Source organism: Dama dama, chromosome 14 (genome assembly GCF_033118175.1).
Source record: "Dama dama isolate Ldn47 chromosome 14, ASM3311817v1, whole genome shotgun sequence".
Classification (NCBI taxonomy): domain Eukaryota; kingdom Metazoa; phylum Chordata; class Mammalia; order Artiodactyla; family Cervidae; genus Dama; species Dama dama.
Genome location: NC_083694.1, coordinates 18963368 through 18988796, shown reverse-complemented (window position 1 = coordinate 18988796; position 25429 = coordinate 18963368). Strand labels below are relative to the sequence as shown.

Below are 25429 nucleotides of genomic sequence, written 5' to 3'. Positions count from 1 at the left end.
TGGAGATATCCAAATTATTTTGAGTAAGTCTCTCTTAAGTGTCAATACTAGCTCGATCATTTTTTAAGGGAATTAGAATAAACTTATTGTTGACTCTATACTAAATATCAGTGCGATCACAATCAGATTCCAGAAATGTATAGTTATAGCTAGGAATCAAGTAAATCAGTATCAGTTTACTAAGGGCCTACTATTTCATAGATAGCTTCCCTGATAGCTCAGTTGGTAAAGAATCTGCCTGCAGTGCAGGAGAGCCCAATTCTATTCCTGGCTTGAGAAGACCTGCTGGAGAAGGGATAGGCTACCCACTCCAGTATTCTTAGGTTCCCTTGTGGATCAACTGGTAAAGAATCCTCCTGCAACGTGGGAGACCTGGATTTGATCCCTGGGTTGGGAAGATTCCCTGGAGAAGGGAATGGCTATGCACTCCAGTATTCTGGCCTGAAGAATTCCATGAACTATATAGTCCATGGGGTCACAAAGAGTCGGACACGACTGAGCAACTTTCACTTTCACTGTGGTGTGAAGAATAAAAGAATATTCCAAGGTGCCTCAAATATCTTAGATTCTGCTTGAAGAGACAATATCAAAATTTGAACTCAGGTGGAATGAGTTTTCTGCAATTTCCCCAAAGCGGTGGCCTGCTACCATAGCTATGTGGGTTTATTACATCCTATAGTACTTTCTTATTCGTGTGTGTCTCCTGCATCAGGCTGTGAGCCCCTCCATGGTAGGAGTTGTCTTATTCTTTGTATTTCGTTTATTCTTGTGAATTACATGATTCACAGTCAAGTTTTGTTAATTGTTAAATGAGTGTTTTTGAGTGAATTTAAATAACAGTTCAAGAAAGTGTTATCCTAAAAAAATGCATGATTGATTGCCAAATGAAATGTTGAGGCAACAGTTGTTACCATAGTTTGATTTGTTTTAGTTCAGTAAACATTTGTCCTGTTTCTCAGAGATGACAGAGGCAAAGCTAGGTTCTGCGAATTAGACATGGTGCTTGGCCTCCAGTTGTTTCCATTGTATATTTAACTGACGTCTGCTCTAATCTGAAAGCAACTTGAGGCCATACCATAGGACAAGTGTAATGACAGAGACACACACAGATGGGTAAGAAATATAAATAAAAAGCACTTAGAAAAATAATGAGCTTAGGGAAGTTTGAAGAAGAGAAAAAAAACATTTAAATGCAGGGAGAACTTTGAAGGGAGAAAGCGTAGGCTCTCAAAGATGGTGGAATTAGGGACCATGAAAAGGAAGCTTTTCCAAGTGGGTAGAACCCATTGTCTCACGTGTTAGCTCATGTACGTAGACTTGGTGACTGGTAGTTCTTAAAACAAAATCTGAAGAAATTAAACAAATATGGAAAGGATGATGGCAGTGCCAGGGAAGCTAAGATGTAGCAGCAGTTCTCCCAAACAGAAATTTAGAAACCTTCCTGAATAATTTGCTCTCTGAAAAGATTAACTTTCCTCCCAATGTGAGAATGTCCTCATTCACATACACTCAGAACATTCTACTATCTACCTGAATTGCATAAAATAACCCTTGCCACCTTTCAGGTACCATTTGTTTAGAATAATGAAGAGGTAAAAAAAGAATAATAAGAAGAAGCATTTAAATGAGCTGTTTAGGGATATAGAAGTGATGTCACCAGAATCACAGACCCCCGAGGCTTTAGCTAAAGCGCAGAACACACAGTGGAAAAGCAAGTCGTCTTTGAAGTGGGAAGTACCGAGAGATGGCCAAGAGAAAGTCGTGGCAGTGGGCTGACCTGAGAAAGTCAGTGGGCTTCAGACTCCCGAGAGGCTCTTGGGTTTTTAATGAATTTTTGAAATGAAAATGAGCACTTTATTCTTACATGCTGTAACACCTTTAAAGCCAGCAGAATCAGTCTAAGGAAAAATTTAGCTTTCCTATTAACTACCCAGAAAATTCCTACTTGTTATTTAGAAATGGCCTTGATTTATACCCTTATTATATTGATATTATCTTTATCATATTGACAGCGTTGAGATGAAACGAACTTGTACTGTTGTCTGTTTATTTCGTGTCTGTTTCCTGACACTCTACACTAGGCATCCTCCTGGCTACCTACCATCATGTCCCCTGTGCTGTGAGATCCTGGGCAAATTACTTTACTTCTCTGTGCCCTGGGCTTTTTATCTGTGAAGTGGAGATGATAATAATAGTAAATTGAACAGCTGACAGTTTTCAGTTGCTTACTGTGGGCAGGCTTTGTGCCAAGTGTTTTACACAAATAATCTTTAAATAAACTCTTCAGAAAACCTTTGAGGTAAATACTAATCCAATCACAATTCTTGAAGGTAAGGAAATTGCGTCCAAGGGAGCTTAAGTAACATGCCAAAGGTTAGGAAAAGTCCTTCTCAGACATTGACAAGATATGGTAATAAGTTGGCCCTTTGAGAGAACTAGTTGAGAAAACAGAAATGGTGGTGTCAGACCTTAGGGTTAGTCGAGGACTCAAGCAGATCAGGCCAACAGAACTAAAGCTTCATCTAATACTTCAGCTTCCACAGTGGGAAAAGTTCCACCTGCCTTTGGCAAAGAAATACCTTCAGCTGCCAAAACCGCTTGCATTGATTAATCCTGTTGTTTGCTGTTTTCTGATTCACCTCATTATAATTTGTATTTTTTTGTTCCATGCTCATTGTAAAGATAAAGTCCAACATAAATGAGAGGCATAGAGAAGACAATTTCCAGCAAATGGGAGATAATCATCACCAGTATTTGTAGCATGGTTTCCATACTTTTCAGCAAACACCTTTGCATGGTCATTGACTTGGAGATATTAATTTAGTTACCATGAAGATGGAGAAGGTAATGGCAACCCATTCCAGTATTCTTGCCTGGAGAATTCCATGGACAAGTGGAGCCTGATGGGCTACATAATCCATGGGGTCACAAAAAGTCGGACATGACTGAGTGACTAATACACACATACACACCATGAAGAAGAATAAAACAGGATGAGAAGTTGGAGAATGAAGGGGGTTGCTTTTCAGATAGAACATATCCATAGATATTTGGATAAAGCTTTTTTTTTTTAAGTTACATTATTAAATTCTATTCTTTGTGATACTGTAAGTAGAAAAGGTGGCCTATATGTTTAGAATATTTTAAACATACCACAGAAATTTTAAGATAGGTATTTTCTATTTTAGATTATGAATACTAGTTTGTTATCAGCCTATGGTGTTTGGTATTAACATCTCCATTAATAGTTCAGAATCAGTTAAGAACCATGGATCCTCTTATTTAAAAAGTGCACACATTTTGCATTTGGTTTCATGAGGCTCCTGGCCCACCTGAATAGTGAAAGTCCCTCAGTTGTGTCCAACTGTTTGTGACCCCTGTAGCCTTCCAGGCTCCCCTGTCCATGGAATTCTCCAGGCAAGAATACTGGAGTGGGTAGCTGTTCCCTTCTCCTAGGGGATCTTCTCAACCCAGGGATCAAACCCAGGTCTCCTGCATTGCAGGCGGATTCTTTACCGTCTGAGCCACCAGGGAAGCCCTGAAGGCTCCCACTGTCTCCGCCATGTCCCCACCTCCACTTCTCTCTCCCCCACCCCCAGTTCACTACAGTTCATCCACACTTGCTCTCCTCTGAGGACCCTGGAGAGTCCTTAGCCGGCGGGGCAGTGACGCTGGTCCCTGAGCTCCCTGGGAACCCCTGACACACAGCTTCCATCCCTCAAGGAGCTCCAGAGGGGAAGCCTTTATTGGCCTGTAAGCTGGCACGGAGGAAACGCAGGAAACAGTGCCGGCAGCAGCCGCCAGTTACCTGGGTATAGCAGGACAAAGCGGGTTGGGCAGAAGCAGGTGCGGACTTGACCTCTCAGAAGAGGTGGAAGAGGCACAGACAGGACAGATCCTTCAGAAGCTGTCGGGAACTGCACACTGGCAGGCAGGCCACTGTATCCAAGGGCTGGGGCCTTTGACAACAGGTAACCTGAGGTTGATGGATGCGCAGAGTAAAGAGCCGCCAAGCAGCTAGGTAGTGAGGTAGCAGGTAAGCATGGGGACCAGGAGTGGCTGATGCTTGAAGAAGGTCAGCCCACAGTGTTAGAGAGCGACCCCCAGTGACTAGATCCATTTTAGCATCTGGGGAAGTCTGGGCAATGACCTAAGACAACAGAAGGTTTATAATGATGCAGGGTATGTCCGGAATAAAGCAAGGGTTCGATTCCCAGGACACGAGTATTGCACGCAGTGCACTGAATTATAACTTAACATCCCCCTTGCTGAAGTCAGGATCGTTCCAAAGGGAGGGGAAATGGGCTTGAGGTGAAACAGGATGTCACATGACCAAAGAAATGAGAGAGAAGGTGCCAGAACCAAAGACTGATGAGGGTGTGAAGGACATACCGAATGCAAAGGGTTTTCATGCACAAGATGGGGCTTTGAAAGAAACCATTAAGAACGAGGATGTAATATGATCCTAGAAGTTGCAAAATAAATTTCTGCTCAACGGTACTTGACATTGTGCATATTGGCACAGAAGGGGAAGAGCTAGATACTGATGTTTACTTGTTCAGTTAATACGCTGAGACATACTGACACCAAATAAAGGGGAATCGAGGGTAATCTGGATCTAGCAGGGGGTTCACACAGGGCTGGGTTTGCACTGCTTGCTCCTCCAGTGACACCACAGACCCGCTTCATCTCTGTGCAGCTGATGCCCTGTCCAGCCTTATATTTTTCTAACTGACAGTGAGTGTTCTTGCCAAATGCCAGGGCCCATAGTCACATCTGTTTGTCTCTCTCTGCAGCTTGTCTGAGGCTGCTCGGAAACACATTTTATCCAGGGGGCAGCTTTCAGGAGGCCTAATTCTCTGAAAAGCTCCATTTGTAAATGTGTGTACCACGAAGGGACAAGTTGTTACTGTCTCTCCTTTAATATTATTGTATTTGACACTGCCTGTTTCAGCCCTTGTCACCCTTGTCAAAAGCCAGGTTCTCGGGTCCTCCCCAAGATTTTTTGTTTCTGCTTTGTGTTTATTTATTTGTTTTTTTCCCAGACTTTTTGTTTGGTTTTTTTACTTTTTTTTCCCTCTGGATAAAAGCCCCCATTTCCTCCCACCACCTCACCTAAAAGGATGATAACTATCTGCTATATTTAAAATGGATAACCAACAGGGACCTACTGTACACACAGGGCCCTCTGCTCAATGTTATGTGGCAGCCTAGATAGGAGGGGAGTTTGGGGGAGAATGGGTTCATGTGCATGTATGACTGAGTCCCTTCGCTGTGCCCCTGAAACTATCACAACAGTGTTAATTGGCTATACTCCAGTACAAAATAAAAAGTTTAAAAAGATAAAAAAGTGTTTAAAAAAGAGAGAAATGATGAGATAAACCAAGTGAAGTCTGTTTCAAAAGCAAAACAAAATGAAAAGATTTCTTTTTGAGCTCTACTTTTGGATATTTAACAGGAAATTTTTCAGCATGAGTACAGTGGGAAATGATGTTTCGAATCATAACTCAGTGGCATTGCTTATTTAATCCATCACAGAAAAGCATTATTTCTTTATCCTTTCCACTTAAAGATACATGTGTGTCTACACCTAGTATTTTAAGGTGTCATTAGTCATCAAGTGATCAGGTTCTGACTTTCTCCTCACTTTTCCACCCAAGCCAAGGATCTAACTGAAACAGATAGACTGCTAGAGCTGATTGGTAATTTCCTAGTAGCACCTTACAAAAGGAACTTAACATTTTTTAACAATTTCGAGTCTGTTCATAGGACAGTGTATGGTCATTTTTCAAAACACCACAGCAGAAAAATAAAACCCCAAAATTGCCGGCTATCACCTTGAATAATAATCCGCATGTTCTGCTTTGCAAAGACAAATGACTCATTTAGGCTAAAGCAACTAGGCTGCCTTTGAGACGTTCATTGATTTTTAAATTAAAAAATAACTGCTCTGTTTTGCATTAAGAGTGACAACTGAATAACGGAGTAGACCTTACTTAGTGTTATTTGTAGCAACTCTATTGCACCTCTCTGAAGGGGGGTGGGGAGGGGGACATGCTTCAACAAGGTAATCTTAGTGATCAATAATCCCGATCTCTCAATGTGCTGTAGCAGGTAGTCAATTCTTGATAGAATTACTGAAACACAGCTGGCTGTTTTTCTCATGGCTCAGGTCTTTGGGTTCAGTGTACTGACTTTATTAACTTTAACTTTATTCTCCTTGAAAGGTTTGTCTCTTTTACTTTATGTAGCTACACTGGGGGTAGGGGAGGGGAGCTGAAGGAAAACGATCTATCCCACTTGTTCTACAAAGACACCCACAAAGGGAATTGGGGGCCCAGCAGAGGAGAAGACTTAGAAGAGGGAGTTGTTCTTGAGATTTGTTTTTCACTCTCTTTGCAAGCAGACCTTCCTAATAAATTTGAACCGTGTAAAAAAATTAAAAGTTTTAAAGGCAGCATTGACTTGAGAGAGTGATTTTTTTCAAACAATTAGAAGACTCCGGTTCCATACAACTAGTACAAAAACACTGTAGGTAGAAGTCAGCCTTCTTAAGAGTCACAAAGAGCAACTATTAATACTATGTATCAGACCCTCAAGTATTTCTTCTAATGATTTCTAAAGAGGTATTTTCTTAAAAAGGACACCCTTGGCTAATTTTTTAAAGTGTAGTTTGAACTTTAAATCTAAAAGTAATCAAAGACAAGCTTAGTTTTTCAAATAATCCAGAATTAGGACTTTTCATTGACTGTCTTCCCACCCCTGCCCACCTCTTCACTCAGACATGTTCACACAAAGAAGCTTCGCTGTGTGGCCATTTGGTATTATTCTTCATTATAACAGAGACTAGTACCCTGGGAGGAGCTGTGTGTCTAAACTACCCGCAAACCCGGTTACCCTCCCAAACCCCAGTTCATCAGCGTCCCATGAATCTGACCAGCTTTCTTCTGCTCTGTGACCTTTCATGACCCCACATCAGCTATAAAATCCAGGCGGCTTCCCGGGGCACGTGAGACACACACGGCCCGTGGTCCAGCCCAGCGTTCTTCTTCCATCATGTGTGTGAGACGGTCCCTTCTGCAAACCCTGCTCCCCAGACATCTGCAGTTACTCATAAATCTCAGAACAGAGCAAACTCTTCACCATTTAGGAATACTTTCAGCAATAGGTATAGAAAACCTGTCCAGCAGTGGCTTAATCTAAGAATATTCATTACGTTTTAACTGGAGGGTCAGAAGTAGAGAGTCCGTGGGTTGGTGTTCGCGGCTCACTCAGAGAAGGGCCACACTGCAGAATTCAGATTCCCACTTTATTCCCGACTCCAGAGTGTTTCTTTCCCTTCCCCCTCAGCTAGTCCTGGTGTCAGAGCCTGTTAGGTGCATGCCATGTGCAAGGTCAGCTCCTCCAGTCTTTTTCTAGGGGGGGAGGTTCCAAGAGGGACCGGAGATGTTGGAGGATAATGTACAAAAAGGTGAGGTCAGGTCTCTCTTACAGATATAAAATGAATAAGCATTTGAGATTTTTCTTTAACTCATCGATTAATGAGGGAACCAGGCAGATGCTATAATGGGCTCAAAGAGAAATGAAAGAAGCACAAATGTATGTGAAGTAAGGAAGATTGAATGACCATGCAGATGGATACAAACTGGCATTTTCCACAGGAGGGAGGATTGTCCTTCCCTAGGACAGAATTCATCTGTATAAATACAGACAAGAATTATTTTCCCTTGTTTTCAGTTATCTGTTACTTAGATAGCGCCCACAGACTCGGAATCATGTGACTGGAAAGGTGTACCCTATAGTTTTCTACTGAAGCACAGATTTTTTTTTTTTTTCCTACAAAGAAAAATGGCATATTCAATAAACATGTTTAGGTTTGTTGTAAGGACTAAATAACTGTAATCTCTAGTAAGAAAGTTCATTGTGCCCGCCACTACCACTGCTGTTCCTAATTATTTCATATACTTACGACCTAATCTCACTTGGATTTAAAACTCTTCCAGTAATAACTGAACATTCCATTTCCTGTTGTATCTTCCACCTCCTTTTTCCTACTCATTTCACCTCCTCCATAAGGTCTTATACTAAGTCAGTAGTGGATACTGATAACTGCTTGCCAAATAAGTGAATTCATTGATTTTTTTTTTTTTATGGAAATGATGCTGGCTTTATAAAAAGGACATAATTTTCAATGTTTAAAATTTCTATATAGTTTTTAAAAATAGCTATGATTGTAACTGTTTTTTTCTTGGCAATATGAGCCAAAACCCACATCTCAAAATCCAATTAAAGGGACTTCCCTGGTGGTCGAGTGGTTAAGACTCTGCCCTGCCAATGCAGGAGGTGTGGATTCAGTCCCTGGTTGGGAAACTAACATCCCACATGCTGTTCAGTGCAGTCAAGAGACAAAAGATTTTCTAAAACAATAAAAATGCCACAGTTATGCATGTTCAGAAACACTTCAACATTATGTATTTCTGCAAAGTTAGTCATTAATTTAGGTGAACTCATTTTTTAAGTATTTTAATAATTATATTTATTCCATAAAAGAGAACCAGCATGCCCTCAATACCAAATGGAAGAGAAAACTAGTTATTCACCCACTTGTTTTTACCTATATTGATAGATTATACACCCATCGGATTAGCCAGATCACTAATTGTACTTTGTGTGTTATAGATAGACTCTATATATCAAGTAATTTTACTCTCCAACTCCAATTTTTCATTATATCTAAATACCTGGGTGTAAATGTATGTTTTTTTTAACTTTTTTTTACCTGAATTAATTTTTTCCTTTTACATTTTTCTCTAAAATATCTAGTTTTCAAATCAGACACTATAAAACTTCAGGATACTACCACATATTTTTCCGAATTACTAAAATGTCATGTTTCCTCATAAACTTACTTTATTTATTTCTGCTTCATGACCCCTAGACACCATCCTAACCCCATGTCAGGGATTATAATCCAGGAAATTAACACAAGAGTTCCCTATAGCCTGAAATTTTTGAAGGCTTTTAAATTTTTTCCATCTTATTAGTTTGTCTTCATTTCCAATTGAACCATTTCTATTGTACTAAAACTCTTAAATTTAGGAGTTCATGGTTAAACAAAAAAATCTAATTCGGACTTACTCCAAGAATAACAGAAGGTCTGCTTCTTAGTTCTTATAAATCATGTCTTTACAAAGGTAATCCAATATCATGTTAGCCTGTCTGGTATCAGTAGACCAGCATTAATGCATTCAAATTATGTTTCCTTACCTAGCTAATAAATAACTAAAGAATTCTAATCATGTGAATTATAAGGAAGAACATCACTGTTTCCTTTCTATCTACGTAAAATGTTTTAAGAGAATTCACTGCCATATAATATCCTAAAAGAAATTGATCATACTTTTCCTGTAATAAATGTTGTTCTGACAGTAAAGCATTAGTAACCAATTGATAACCTAGCAACAATATTGTGATCTCTTTAGATAATTAATCTTAGCTATTTTCCTGTCAGAAGCAACAGTGCTTGATTTTATGTTGAGCCAGAAAGATTGCCAGTTTTGAAAATTAAAAAGCATTCCTTTTATATTACTCATTCCAGTAACAATTTATGATGGCGCATTTAGCGGCTGAACGCTTGTCAACAAACGTAATTATGTTTCGATATAAACAAGATTGGTGGTTTGGCTAGGCTGCTCCATCTTTGTTGAGAATGTTTTGATTTAGGTTCAGATTATACAAGCTGTGTATTTATGTGTCATTTTTTTCCTCCTTTGTTAATAGTTTTTTTCTGATAATTACTTGTAGGCAAACAAGCATGCATTTAGGATCTCTGTGCACAGGAGACATCAAACGGAGAAGAAAAGCCGCACCTTTGCCTGGACCTGCGACAGCAGGTAAAAGGAAGAGGGCTCGGGGCAGAGCACACATGTAAACGTCATACATCATCGAGGGTGAAACACGGATGATCCTTAACTTGCACTGAGGAAGAAGCGTGGTTCTAAGAAACCCGTAAAGCAAATCATTTGCCTTTATTGTCAGGATGTATCGAGTGTTCCTTGTATAAGATTTTCGGGCAGCCAGTCACTAAAGTACTTACTTGCTGTTGTTGTTGTTGAGTTGCTAAGCCGTGTCCAAATCTTTTACAGTGCCATGGACTGTAGCCCGCTACACTCCTCTGGCCATGGGATTTGTCAAGTAAGAATACTAGAGTGGGTAGCCATTTCCTTCTTCAGAGGATCTTTCCGACCCAGGGATTGAACCTGCATCTCCTGCATTGGCAGGCGGGTTCTTTACTACTGAGCCCAAGTACTTCCCACACATTTGCACACTTGGACTTCTCAGGTGGTGCTAGTGGTAAAGAACCTGGCTGCCAATGCAGGAGGGGAAGGTTCAACCCCTGGGCTGGGAAGATCCCCTGGAGGAGGGCACAGCAACCCACTCCAGTATTCTTTCCTAGAGAATTCCATGGACAGAGGAGCCTGGTGGGCTTAAGTCCATGGGGTCGCGAAGAGTTGGGCGTAACTTAAGCAGCTTAGCACACACACACACACACACACACACACATACCTGCAAAACTGTTTGAGGTATTATAGAATACAGAAACTTCAAAGGCTGTCTTTGGCCTCAAGAAAATTATAGACTTGGAAAAACAAAGTATAAATAGATGAAAAGGCAGATCCCCAAGAAGAAATTAATAATAATTAATTCTAAAGTACTGAAGCACTCTCACTACACAAGACCCATGTCTCAGTAGATGGCAGCCTGGCCATGAATGCAGCAGTCTGGTTCCTAGACCCAGCTCTGCAGCAATCTTAGATTGATCTTTCCTTACTTAAGACAATTTGTCTAAGTTAGAATTAGAATAAAAAGTCTCTCATCATTTCCACCTCAAAATCCATGTCATTCGAGAGAGTGTAGTATAGGGAGAATCACAAGTATTGAGCCAAGACAAGACACTAGATCAGAGGGAACAAGAGGTCTTCCTGAAACACAGCAAAGACCTAAGCTTGGTTGGGATGGATATGGATAAGATTAGCATGCATTACAAGGTCTCATGCAAGAGCAGTGGTAAGGGAGGCAGAGATGAGAACCTGTGATAGAAGGGAGCCAACTGGTTATTAACGTATAGACACCTTAAAAAAAAAAAAAGTAGGGACACCTACATGGGAATAAGGGCTTCCCTAGTGGCTCAGTTGGTAAGGAATCTGCCTGCAATGCAGGAGACCCAGGTTTGATCCCTGGGTAGGGAAGATGCCCTGGAGAAGGGAGTGGCTACCCACTCCAGTACTCTTGCCAGGAGAATTCCATGGACAGAGGAGCCTGGCAGGCTACAGTCCATGGGATCACAAAGAGTTGGACACAACTGTGCTGCAACTTACTTTCACTTTCAGTTCAGTTCAGTCACTCAGTCACGTCCAACTCTTTGTGACTACATGAACTGCACCACACTGGGTTTCCCTGTCCATCACCAACTCCCGGAGTTTACTCAAACTCATGTCCATCGAATTGGTGACGCCATCCAACCATCTCATCCTCTGTCATCCCCTTCTCCTCCCACCTTCAATCTTTCCCAGCATCAGGGTCTTTTCCAATGAGTCAGTTCTTCGCATCAGGCGGCCAAAGTATAGGAGTTTCAGCTTCAGCATCAGTCCTTCCAATGAATATTCAGGACTGATTTCCTTTAGGATGGACTGGTTGGATCTCCTTGTAGTCCAAGGGACTCTCAAGAGTCTTCTCCAACACCACAGTTCAAAAGCATCAATTTTTTGGTGTTCAGCTTTCTTTATAGTCCAGCTCTTACATCTGTACATGACTATTGGAAAAACCATAGCTTTGACTAGATGAACCTTTATTGGCAAAGTAATGTCTCTGCTTTTTAATATACTGTCTAGGTTGGTCTTAACTTTTCTTCCAAGGAGTAAGCGTCTTTTAATTTCATGGCTGCAGTCACCATCTTCAGTGATTTTGGAGCCCCCCAAATTAAAATCTCTCACTATTTCCATTGTTTACCCCATCTATTTGCCATGAAGTGATGGGACCTGATGCCATGATCTTAGTTTTTTGAATGTTGAGTTTTAAGTCAACATTTTCACTCTCCTCTTTCACTTTCGTCAAGAGGCTCTTTAGTTCTTCTTTGCTTTCTGCCATAAGGGTGGTGTCATCTGCATATCTGAGGTTATTGATATTTCTCCCAGCAATCTTGATTCTAGCTTATGCTTCATCTAGCCCGGCACTTCTCATGATGTACTCTGCATATAAGTTAAGTAATCAGGGTGACAACATAGAGCCGTGACGTACTTCTTTCCCAATTTGGAACCAGTTTGTTGTTCCATATCCAGTTCTAACTGTTGCTTCCTGACCTGCATACAGATTTCTCAGGAGTCAGGTCAGGTGGTCTGGTATTCCCATCTCTTGAAGAATTTTCCACAGTTTGTTGTGATCCACATAGTCAAAGGCTTTGGCGTAGTCAATAAAGCAGAAGTAGATGCCAAAAAAAACTTTCACTTTCAATATGGAAATAAACCACAATGAACCATAGTAGGTCTGTGATTCAGCAAAATGACTGAGAAAATGTTTTCCATGTAGATACTGAACAGTTGGGCTTCCCTGGTGGTTCAGTGCTAAAGAATTCTGCTGCAGTGCAGAAGATGTGACTGATCCCTGGGTCAGGAAGATGCCTTGGAGAAGGAAATGGCTACTCACTCTAGTATTCTTGCCTAGAAAATCCCAAGGACAGAGGAACCTGGCAGGCTTCGGTCCTTGAGGTAGTAAAAGATTCAGACACAACTTACCCACTAAACAATAGGAACACAAGATCAATTACAAAGTTACTATTATAGCATTGGCCTATTGCCTGGGATCCTTAACCATTCAGATTTATAAACCATCTCTCTCAGCTTCATTTGGGAATTCTTTCATTGTAAGAGTTATTTTGGCCATGATGAATTATACAATATGAAAATAAGATTTGTATCAACAGGAGAGTAAGCAGTGAGAAGGGGAAAATATAGACATAAATACAGATATAGATAGATATCTTGACATGGTTTCAAAGGAAATAAAAGATATGAAGCTTAAATTCTCTTATTTCAGAGACCTTTTCCAAAGTTCAACACTAAAAAATTGAAGAATAACTTAAAATTGGAGCACCCATAATACAGTTATTCATTCACATAAAAGGTTACCTTATGAAATTATGCATGTAGTTGTAAGTTTAATATCTGATCTTCCTCCTCTAATTTCGTTTAATTTTTGGAATTTGGAAGTAGGAAGCACCTACATGCAGAATATGTTCATATGGATGGAGGTTCATAGCATTGTACAGGAGGCAGTAACCAAAATCATCCCAAAGAGAGAAATGCAAGAAGACAAGTGGTTGTCTGAGGAGGCCTTACAAATAGCCAAGAAAAGAAAAGGCGAAAAGGAAAGATATACCCAACTGAATGCAGAGTTCCAGAGAATAGCAAGGACAGGTGAGAAAGCCTGTGTAGGTGAAAAATACAAAGAAATAGAGGAAAACAACAGAATGGGAAAGACTAGAGAGCTCTTCAAGAAAATTGCACATATCAAGGGAACATTTCATGCAAAGATGGGCTCAATAAAGGGCAGAAATGGCAAGGACCTAACAGAAGCAGGAGATATTAAGAAGAGTTGGCAAGAATACACAGAAGAATTATACAAAAAAGGTCTTAATGACCCAGATAGCCATGAGTGGGAAGCCATGGTGTGGCCACTCACCTAGAGCCAGATATCCTGGAGTGGGAAGTCAAGTGGGCCTTAGGAAGCATTACTATAAACAAAGCTGGTGGAGGTGATGGAATTCAAGCTAATCTATTTCAGATCCTAAAAGATGATGCTGCTAACGGCTGCACTCAATATGTCAACAAATGGAAAACTCAGCAATGGCCATAGCACTGGAAAAGGTCAGTTTTCATTCCAATCCCAAAGAAGGGCAATGCCAAAGAATATTCAGACTACCATACAGTTGCACTCATTTCACATGCTAGAAAAGTAATGCTCAGAATCCTTCAAGATAGGCTTTAACAGTATGTGAACCAAGAACTTCCAGATGTTCAAGCTGAATTTATAAAAGGCAGAGGAACCAGAGATCAAATTGCCAACATCCGTTGGATATAAAAAGCAAGGGAATTCCAGAAAAACATCTGCTTCATTGACTATGCTAAAGCCTTTGTGTGGATCACAACAAACTGTGGAAAATTCTTCAAGAGATGGGAATACCAGACCACCTGACCTGCCTTCTGAGAAACATGTATGCAGATGAAGAAGCAACAGTTAGAACCAGACATGGAGCAGTGGAACAATTTCAAAATTGGGAAAGGAGTACATCAAGGCTGCATATTGTCACCCTGCTTACTTAACTTATATGCAGAGTACATCATGGGAAATGCCAGGCTGGATGAAGCACAAGCTAGAATCAAGATGGCCAGGAGAAATGTCAACAACCTCACATATGCCAATGATGCCATTCTAATGGCAGAAAGTGAAGAGGAACTAAAGAACATCTTGACGAGGGTGAAAGAGGAGAGTGAAAAAGCTGACTTAAAACTCAATATTTTGAAAAACTAAGATCATAGCATCTCGTCCCATTATTTCATGGCAAGTAGGTGGGGGGAAAGTGGAAACAGTGACAGATTTTATTTTTGTGGCCTCCAAAATTACTGTAGACAGTGGCTGTAGCCATGAAATTAAAACATGCTTGCTCCTTGGAAAGAAAGCTCTGACAGACCTAGACTGCGTATTGAAAAGCAGAGACATCACTCTTCCAACAAAGGTCTGGATAGTCAAAGCTGTGGTTTTTCAAGTAGTCATGGACAGATGTGAGAGTTGAACCATAAAAAAGGCTGAGTGCTGAAGAATTGATGCTTTTGAACTGTGGTGTTGGAGAAGACTCTTGAGCATCACTTGGACTGCAAGGAGATCAAACCAGTCAATCCTAAAGGAAATCAACCCTGAATATTCATTGAAAGGGCTGATGCTGAAGCTGAAGCTCCAATACTCCTGAATACTTTGGCCACCTGATGCAAAGAGCAGACTCATTGGAAAAGACCTAGACACTGGGGAAGATGGAGGGCAGGAGAAGAAGCAGGTGACAGAGGATGAGATGGTTGGATGGCATCATTGACACAATGGACATGAGTTTGCTCTTCGCTGGGAGATGGTGAAGGACAGGGAAGCTTGATGTGCTGCAGTCCATGGGGTCACAAAGAGTCAGACAAGGCTTAGAGACTGAACAACCACAACAAATATTTATGTAGATAAATATTTACCACTTACTGAGTGCCTACTATGTACCAAAGCTTTATTATTGTTTTTTATCTTTGCAACAACGTGGTGTTTTACATGTTATTATCATTCACTGTGCAGCATAAAATGAAGATTCAGACATGTGTGGGCTTCTTCTTAGCCGTCTGTGAAGGCAGAATGATTGAAGGGCGAAGGGAGGATTCAAGCCAATGTCTGCATTACTCCTAAACCCGGCATTCTTTTAGTGACAACATACTTAGCTCCCTTTGTAAGAATATATAGGTAAAGACCTCCATGATACAGACTATTATATATCTGAAGTGCCAAACACATTTATCTAAATTTGCTGTGCAGAAATACAGAATATTCATTAGTATACTTCTAATATGTGTCTTTATACAGGAACATACAGCCACTTTTAGATTAAATACATGTCATAAGTTTTTCAATTCAAATCACACATGAGGCAGGTGTAGGATTCTTTAATACGCCCATTCTGGTTGAATGGTCTCCTGAATTCTTATCTTTCAATGATTCAAACATTTGTGGCAGAAATAGTACAAGAACAATCTTAGGAATGTGACTAAAGCACTTCAGAGCCAGCAATAAGTGAGAGAGACTGTCAGGGTCAGGTCCTAACACTCTGAACATATGTGAAGTGAGAAGGAAAATACATAATGGTTGGGAAGAGGATAATATAATTATATCTACAGGGTGATTTTTTATGTGACAACTCACCAGCATCAGAAGAAATCATTTTTTATAGAGTATGGGTATAAAGATTAAACTTTAGCCTAAAACATTCTTAAGCATCTACCAGCATATTCCAAATGTTATTTTTCAAAATTTTTGTGATTCTCCTTACAACTCAAGATTTTGATTCTATTACCACATTGTTTTACTTAAAAAAACATAATTCATAGAAAGTTAATGCATTTTTGTAATTAATCAAATAGTATTGGAGTAGGAGAATTATGTTACTCGCACATTTTTAAAATCCGTGCATAACTGTTCCTCTCAAGGAGGAAGAGAATGAGGTTATTTAAAAATCCTTAGTTTTAAAAAGAATATCTTCTAATACTAATGAATCAACTCTAAGGTGAAGATTATTATCCAAATTCACGTAAGAAATGCTTTTGCATAAATACACTTTGTTAATGAGGTTATGAATCCTAGATCATCTTGTCTCCAAAAATGATATTTTTCAAGTTCTGGAATATATAGTCAGTCACTTAACAAAGAATCTTATCTTCATAAGCTTCCAAGGCAAGTTAGAATGTAGAATGATGTGGAGGAAACTATCCCCCATTGTCTCGACCTTTGTAGACATCCCCAAAAACACACTGCAACCGAGATGTGTTTTCACAGTTCTTTTACCTTTAGTCAACACTCAACCTAAGCTGGAAAAAGACAAATGAGGGTAACGCTTTCTGGTTTGAAATCAGGAATAAGAGTTAAAAGGCTGACAGTCTGAATATTGTTCAGTGATCCCCTCTGGTGTATATATGAAATAGGATGGGGACAAAACAGCAGGCTTAGGAAAGGTTTAGCAAGAAATAGTCAGAAAACTATAATTAGGCACTTTAACTTTATAATCCCAAACTATGTTTATATAATAATTTAAGATGCTAAAGATAAACAGTTACATATTTGGTATTCATAATAAGTCATATTTTTTTGAAGATTTAAAGTCCCCTGTGAAATTAATCACCCCAAATCTGATCATTTTTATCTGCTAAATGTATTGAAAATTTTACTCACCCTGTGTAGCAATAACATTGAAGCATAATTTTGAGTCGCTTTATAAAGCTATAGACCAGCCAGCAATGTTACCGGTTGAACATTTATTAATTGTGACAGGAACACCGAATTTATTTCAGTGCTTTAGCTTATTTACTGCTCTTTCACCTTTGTATTTTGTATTGACAAAGTAAAATGAATATTGATAAGGTTAGGTATTGATTTTTAAATGTACAGCTTGTTCTCTGCCTCATTCAAAGTCACACACCAAAAGACAGTGGGTGTTTCAGTAGCAGAGGATGTAGACTTACTGTTATAAAAGGGAGAATTGTTGAAGCAAGATTTGCCAGCAGAGTGCATTTTATAGTTTGAAAAATGTCATCAGTAAAGGTGAAGAAAAGAAATGAACAAAATAGGAGGGATATTATTAACACGTTTTTAAAGGCCATCAGCAGTGTTGGTCAGGGTCTTGTGTTGGGGTAGAAGTCATAGCTTACTGAGGTTTTGATAGTTAAAAAGATTTCAGTATGTTTATTGAGATATTGTGACTACAGTATTTTTTAACTGTTTTGTCTTCTATGCATTACTGAATTCATTGTGATCCACAGTTAGCACTTGCTATTTCTATGTTGTTTTCTATTGAAATATTACCATAGGGAAAGTATTCACCGTAAGTAGTAGACTTTTGTCTCTCCATTTTAAATTATGCAGAGAAATACCTACTGAAGTTCAATATTTCAGTATAGATATTGCTCCAGAGTAACTGTGTCTTTGTGGACATGCAAGTTCTTAGCAGGGAGTTACATTACAGCTTTTTGTGGCTTTTCTGTTTTTTTCTCTGCATCCTACTGATACTTCAATAATAAAATAATATTTCTAAATATTGAAGGTGATAAAGGCAGACTGTAAATCCTAAAGAGTGAAAATTTTTCAAAGGTATTCTTTTAAGTCATATTGAACATAATCAGGAAATGTCTGATGTACCCAAGCTCCTTTCCAAGGTGCTGTAACTCTTTAGTTGCTCAAATTTATCTTATCAATAATTATGTTTTTACTTTCTTTTATCCCTGGATCTGCATGACCACTGTAGATTATCTTATCTCTTCCCGGATTTTAAAACAGGCAGACTTGGAGGGGGAAGGGGGTTGTTGTTATTCATTTTGAAACCAAACTACATCCGAACTTATAGCATAAGCCTAGGAAATACATAATCCTCTCCCTCTTGGATATATGAACCACCTTTCAGTTCTGTGTCTCAGAAGCATTTTCAACAGCTCTCCATTGTCATATGATACAAGAAACACTTAAGGAAAGAGTAAGCACACATATTAGATAGAAAGTAACTGCCATCCATGTGCCCTGATGTTCACTGCAACACTATTTCCAATAGCCAGGATATGGAAGCAGCCTCAATGTCCATTAACAGAGGAATGGATAAAGAAGATATGAGATAGATAGATAGATAGATAGATGATGGAATATTACTCAGCCATGAAAAGGAATGAAATCGTGCCATTTGCAGGGATGTGGCTGGAACTAGAGGCTGTCATACAGAATGAAGTAAGTCAGAAACAGAAAAATGAATACTGTGTATTAACACATCTATGCAGAATCTAGAAAAATGGCATAGATGAACTTATTTACAAAGCAGAAATAGAGACACAGACATAGAGAACCAGTGCTTGGACATCAAGAGGAGAAGGGAGGAGGTGGGATGGATTGGAAGATAGAGATTAACATGTATGTACACTGCTGTGTATGAAACGGACAACCAATGAGAGACAACTCTAGCACAGGGAACTCTGCTCCATGCCCCGTGGTGGACTAAACGGGAGGCGAATCCCCACAGAGGGCCTGTATGTACATGTGTGGCTGATGCACTTTGCTCTACGGCAGAAACTAACACATTGTAGAGAAATTATACTCCAATCAAAAAGAAAGAAAAGAAAAGAACTGCTGTTACTGACAGTATGAGAGACTAATGGGAAAATATTCAAGCTACAGAATACCTGGATATGCTGAATAAAATGTAACACCATCTCTTTAGATGCATTACTGAGACTGCGGGAAAGGAAGAGAGAACTGGGTCTAAGGAACCAGTCTAGGAAATGTGGAGGCATGTTGGTTCCTTGTGGAAAGAGCCAAGCTGGGGAGCAGACTATCTGAAAAGCTGTCTTCAGAACAGGGCAGACTAGAAACAAAACTCACTCACAAGGATAGGAAAGTAAAGAATCTGGTTTCTACCTGGGCTCTAACTGGAAAACTCTGAAGATATGTAACCAAGTGCCTACCCCTACCTGAGACTCTAGTTTAAAACAACACTATGCTAAAACTTAGCAGCAAAACTGGTCTTTGAAGGAAATGCAAAACCACTGTAGAGGTACATGCCTTCAACCCAAGCCTCAAGAATCCCCACAAATGAAAACCTACTGAAGATGGTCTCATAATCCAAAACTAACAGAACTAGTTGTAAAAACAGATTAAAAAATGAAAGGGAATAACTGGAAAGAGAAAAGACAGCTGTGGTTAAAAAAAAAAAAAAAAAGTAGAAATTTGAGATTATTTTGTTTTGAAATAATGGGTTGAATAGCACATTAGATACAGCCAAACAAACAAACAAACTACAGCAGCAAAAACACAGTGAATCTGAAAAGTAATCTGAAGAAACTTCCTAAAAGAAGTGTGGTCTCAGTTGCTCAGTTGTGTCTGACTCTTTTTGACCCCATGGACTATAGCCTGCCAGGCTGCTCTGGAATTCTCCAGGCAGGAATACTGGAGTCGGTTGCCATTTCCTACTCCCAGGGGATCTTCCCAACCCAGGGATCAAACCCACGCCTCCTGTGTCTCCTGCATTGGCAGGCAGGTTCTTTACCACTGAAGCCCAAAAGCACAGAGGGATAAAGCATGGAAAATGTAAAAGAATGGTCAGGGTACTTGAAGGAGCATGAAGTTCAGTATATATCTAATACAACTTTCAGAAAAAATAGAAGAAGGAGGTACACTGTTCCAGGAGAATATTTATAGAGTTCAATAATAACAGAATTTTTACAACTGAAGAAAACTTAAATCTTCGTGTGCAAAAGTACAAGCCTTTATCAGGAAATATAAATGAAGTCATACCTAGACACACCATAATAAAACTTTATAACATCAAACACAAGAGAAGAACTTAAAGGCAGCCAAGGAGAAAAGATATAACTTACACAGGAATGAAGTTATATTGGCAACAAACTTAAAAAGAATGATACAATCCAGAAAATAAGAGATAATATTTTCAAAGTGCTGAGATGAGATAACTCAATCAACCTAGAGTTTTCTATCCCAGTTAAATTATTTCCCAAGAAATGAAACTGAGCCATTTTCAGGTAAAGACCCATCATTACTAAATTTAATAACTTTTGTAGAAAAAAAAAAGAAATCCATAAAAAAAGAATAAAAATCAAGAAGGAATTGGGAGCAAAGTAACCGTTAAATATGCATAAAGCTAAGCTTGACACCGAATGTATAAAAGTCATGGTGACGATGGTGACGGTGACCATCAGGTGGGTTAATCTGGGTATAAAGGTGAGATGGGGTAGCGCTGAAACACGTACATTAACCTGTGTAAGATCAGATAGCCGGTTGGAATTTGCCATATGACACAGGGAGCTCAAATCCGGCGCTCTGCAACAACCGAGAGGGGTGCGGTGGGATTTAAGGTGGGAGGGACGCTCGGGAGGGAGGGGACATACGTATACCTGTGGCTGATTCACGTTGGTGTATGGCAGAAGCCAACACAATATTGTAAAGCAAGTATCCCCCAATTGAAAATAAATAAATTGAAATAATAAAAAAGTAAGATGGAGCTAAAACTCTGAACAACAATACGATGTAAAATATGAGGGAATAATAAAGCTGGGTATGCATGTTGATGTTTAAAAATTAAAGAATAGAGAAATCATATATAGTTTTCAAGCTAGTATAAGCAAGCAATGGATGCCAGAAAAGAGGAAGTAAAAAGGATAGAGAAAGCAAGATAAATATCTTTAAGTAACATCATAAAAATAACCCAGAGATACCAATGAACACAATAAATGTAAATGGAGTAAATACATCAGTTAAATTCTGGGATTATTATGATGGATAAGAGAACAAAACTCAGTATATGTTGTTTACAATAAATACAACTAAAACAAATTTCCATTTAAATATCAGCCAAAGAAAACGTAGATGGGTTAATAACAAAGTGAATTTTGAGGTATTTCAGGAGGGTCGAAACACTCTTCAAGCAGACTTGCTATGTTAATTTAGATGAACAGTTTTTTCCAGAAAATTTGTGAATATATTAAAATCTCTGTCATTTGGGACAATGTGGCAGAAGAAATGACATCATAGAAACTAATGGTGATAGACTATTTTAAGATCACTGTCCAGTCGGTGAAAGGGTAACATTAAGACTCAGGTGTCCTAAATTCACACTCTAACCGGGGCACTTTCTAACTGGGTGACTTTGGGCAGGTGCATTACCTCTTTAAGGGCTTCCCTGGTGGCTCAGTGGTAGAGAACCCACCTGCCAAGGCAGGAGACCCGGGTTCGGTCCCTGGGTCGGGAAGATGCCCTAGAGAAGGTAATGGTGACCCACTCCAGTATTCTTGCCTGGGAAATCTCATGGACAGAGGAGCCTGGGGGGAAGGGGGCTGCAATCCATGGGGTCACAAAAGAGTTGAACACGACTTAGCAGCTAAACAACAACAATTATTATTACCTCTTTAAACCTTAGTTTGTTCTGCAAGTGTTGCCAGTAATAACGTTGCAGGTTGCTGAGGAAGATCAAAAGAAATCACGGCCGCAGAAGCACTGGTAATCTCTGAGAGCCACAGACATTATATTGTAAGTTATCCAAGTATGTCATTGCGAGTACTATGCTGTGTATCGTCCAAATGCAAATTGAGAGAAGTTGATACTACAATTAACATGTAACCCAAATAATTTTTTTTAAATAATTTAGAACATCATCTCCACTGAAGTTGTTTGTTTGCCATTAATTCTTGTAGAAAGGCGGCGTAGGTAATGGCAAGTATGTAGGTTTTTAGAGTAAACTTCACCAAAGTTTGAATATTCTCCTACTATGTGGTAATGGTCAAGCAGTTCATCTCTCTGCAGCCCATTATATTAATACTTCCCCCCTTGCACAGTTGTTATGAGGAATGGAGATTATGAATGCCGCACACCTAACAAGTAAAGCACAGACCAGGTACATAGTTCGCAGACCATAAATAGTCCTGATCATATTATAGCAAACAAATATCCCTGTGTGCCTTCAGAACCAATAGTTTTAAGACATTTTTTTAGTTTTCTGAAAACACTATTCTTTGATATATTAATACAATCATCCCATAAAAAATGTATCTGTATAAGCAAAATGTGTGTGCTCAGTCGTGCCCAAGTCTTTGTGACCCCATGGACTGTAGCCTGTCAGGCTCCTCTGTCCGTGGAATTTCTCAGGCAGGAATACTGGAGTGAGTTGCCATTTCCTCCTCCAGGAGATCTGGGCCCAGGGAGCAAACCCACATAGCTTGTGTCTCCTGCATTGACAGGTGGATTCTTTCCCACTGGGGCCACCTGGGAAGCCCCTATAACCAAAATATCTGTTAATAAAAACTTTCCCTTCTCCAAACATGTCAATATCAACCGTATCTTTCATTCCCTACTATGCAAAGTTTTTTTCACTTAGTTAAAAAAAAACAAGAAACTAGTTTTACATTTCATTGTTTAAAAAGCAAGAGCCTTGTATTTTTAAGCAGTTGGCTATTCGAACTGATTTTATTTCACAAAATTCACATGAAAAACATCTGCATTATTGCAGATAAGATGTATAATGATCTCAGTGAGGCTTTTCTGTATTAAAAAATGAAACAAAACATTTGACAAAAAGTACTAACCCTCACCACTTTCTCACAGCCCAATCTGTGTTCAATGCTGTTTCTTAACAGCAATCAAAAGCCCATGTCCCTAAATTAGTTACTGAGGCCAGAGGACAGTATGAGAACTGGCAATTCTAATAATGTCACAAATAATAATAACAACAACAATAACCGTGCTCTTCAGCTGACTAGCAAAGTAATGGGGAAAGAGGGTGGGAAGAAAGAATGAGCACAGACCACTGAAAGCCTTCTGACTACGGGGTCAGGACTGACGCGATGCACTGTGTTATGTGGGAAGCAGCATGTGTCACCTGCCCTTCCATTGGCTGTTTATCCAACATCAATACAACACTTTAGGAGCCAAATCACTAAACAAGCTGCCAATTAGGCTTGCAGTCAGCTGGATAGATTAGCAACTCAGAGAGGCCGATACAAGATTTTCATCTCTTGAGCCAATTACGCAAGTGAATTACTATCCACAATACTCTTTGGAAGATTTGAGGGGAAAGGACCGACTCCGCTGTAATAGATATAAGAGATCCAGAATAAAGGGGGCTGGAGCGGGAGCTTGCAGAAGGGTTAGCAGGCTGTGTATTGCTAAAATTGCCCGAGCAGGAGGAGAGCCTCCCAGGAAAGGACTTAAAGGATTTAGCACCGCCAGGAGCAAAAGAAAAGGAAATTATGGTTGTCAGATGCTGTGCTGAGACGGAGTTGTTCCACTCCCATGTCTTAATCTCATAAAAGAAGGATGAGAGACCAACAGTAGATCTCACGCCAGAGTCATTTTCCATGAAAAATGAAGTATCTGTTTTTTCTTTTTTAAAGTTATATAGAGCAGCCATTGTTTTTTGTTTGTTTCAGAAATCTGTGTTGCTATGGGGAAAGATTTAGCATTTAAGAAATCAAATGGTCTTTCTTTTTGTTTTAACATAATGATAATGCTTCATTCTAATTAAGAGAAATAAACCAGCATTAAAAAAATAGAATGAATTCTTTTCTGCCTGTATAAAAACTAAAGCATGAACTTATGGTTACCAGAAGAGGAAAGGAATGGGAGAGGGATAAAATAGGAGTTTGGGATGAGCAGATTTGGATGTTCAGTCAAGCTGCTATATATAAAATAGATAACAAAGCCCTACTGTATAGCACAGGAACTATATTCAGTATCCTGTGATAAAGCATAATTGAAAAGAATATAAAAAAGAATGTAAATATACTAAATATGTATGTTTAACTGAATCACTTTGCCATACACCAGAAACTAACACAACATTGTAAATCAACTATACATCAATTTAAAATATAAATAAAAAAGCAGGATGGAGTCGAGTGGCCACTACTGAGCCACCACACTTGAAATGCCAACATGAATCAGTTATTTGCTGTTCATTTCAGAACTCAAAACTGACATGCAGTTTTTGCAGAGATGGTTTAAATTGACTTTATATTTTCTCTTAAATATTAAAGTTTAAACTTGAACCTTTGCAATCTCTTGTATCAAAAATATAACAGGTATGTAGCCTGAAGCCTCCTTAGACCTCTGATCTGCCTTAGCTTATCAATGGATTAAATTAATTTGTGGTGATCACAGAAAAATTAGGGATATAAGATAAAATGCTAGTATGCCATGTAACCTGACACATCTGCGAAGCAGCTGTTCAGAAAAAAATTAGATGCCTTGGTAGTCTGTTGTTACCATTATCATAATTTCAAAGTAAAAATTTAAAGAAAAACCTTAATTGTCTTTTTGTTATTAAACCAGTTTTAACAAAAGGCTTCTCTTTGTTTTGTTTGTTTGGTAATTAAGAGGCCTGTTTTTATATCTTATATGTTTATGTATATTTTTGTATAATTGGATAAATATATAAAATCTCTATGTATTTTTATTTTGCCTTTGTCAAGCAGTAAATAATGTTAGTCCAGAGTTTTTCTTTTGTGCCAGTCTTTGGCCATTCAAGCTGCTGGCAATTGAAGGTTTTTTTCTATTACATGTTAAAATACTTGCTTCAGTGAGCTAAAAACCAATCTGACAAGTCCAAAACCAACTCATTATTGTGGTAATCCAGTTCTCACTCCCTGTAATGAAGTTAGCAATGACAGCAATGTATTCTGTTCTCAGTCTGAAGATGCTCTGAAGATTAAGAATATCAAAATGTTCAGTAAAGGCCTTGCAAAAATCCATTGATGATTACTCTATAGTTTGTTATAAAACTCACCAGTTTTAGTTATAAACTCATCAGTTTCAGTTATATAACTCATCTGTATCACTTTGCAATTCCCCTCTGTAAGTTAGAATCCTGAGGAACAACCCATTCACTATTCTCCAGAAAACCAGATACAAATTACCAGATTAACTATACTGTTAGTTCAACTCTGACATGTCTTTTATTACTTACTGTTATTTTATGTTTTTACTATGAAATACATATACCAGAGACTTCCCAAGTGGCTCAGTGGTGAAGAATCCACCTGCCAATGCAGGAGACTCCGAAGACACGGGTTCAATCCCTGGGTTGGGAAGA

The 25429-nt window shown here is 39.1% G+C and overlaps 1 protein-coding gene across 3 annotated transcripts in view; it reads left to right on the top strand.

The window, feature by feature from the left end:
* Positions 1 to 25429, top strand: part of GPATCH2 (G-patch domain containing 2) — a 191502-nt gene that overhangs the window by 160583 nt on the left and 5490 nt on the right. Inside the window, exons 9-10 of one of the 3 annotated variants that reach the window (XR_009695754.1) lie at positions 9805 to 9893; positions 21764 to 21873. Coding sequence is in view for 1 of the 3 variants with exons in the window: in XM_061160038.1 (XP_061016021.1) it covers positions 9805 to 9893 (89 nt within the window). In the remaining 2 variants the exon portion in view is untranslated. Of the gene's footprint in view, positions 1 to 9804; positions 9894 to 21763; positions 21874 to 25429 lie in introns of those variants that run through there. The other 2 variants (XR_009695755.1, XM_061160038.1) reach the window with 2 other exon arrangements.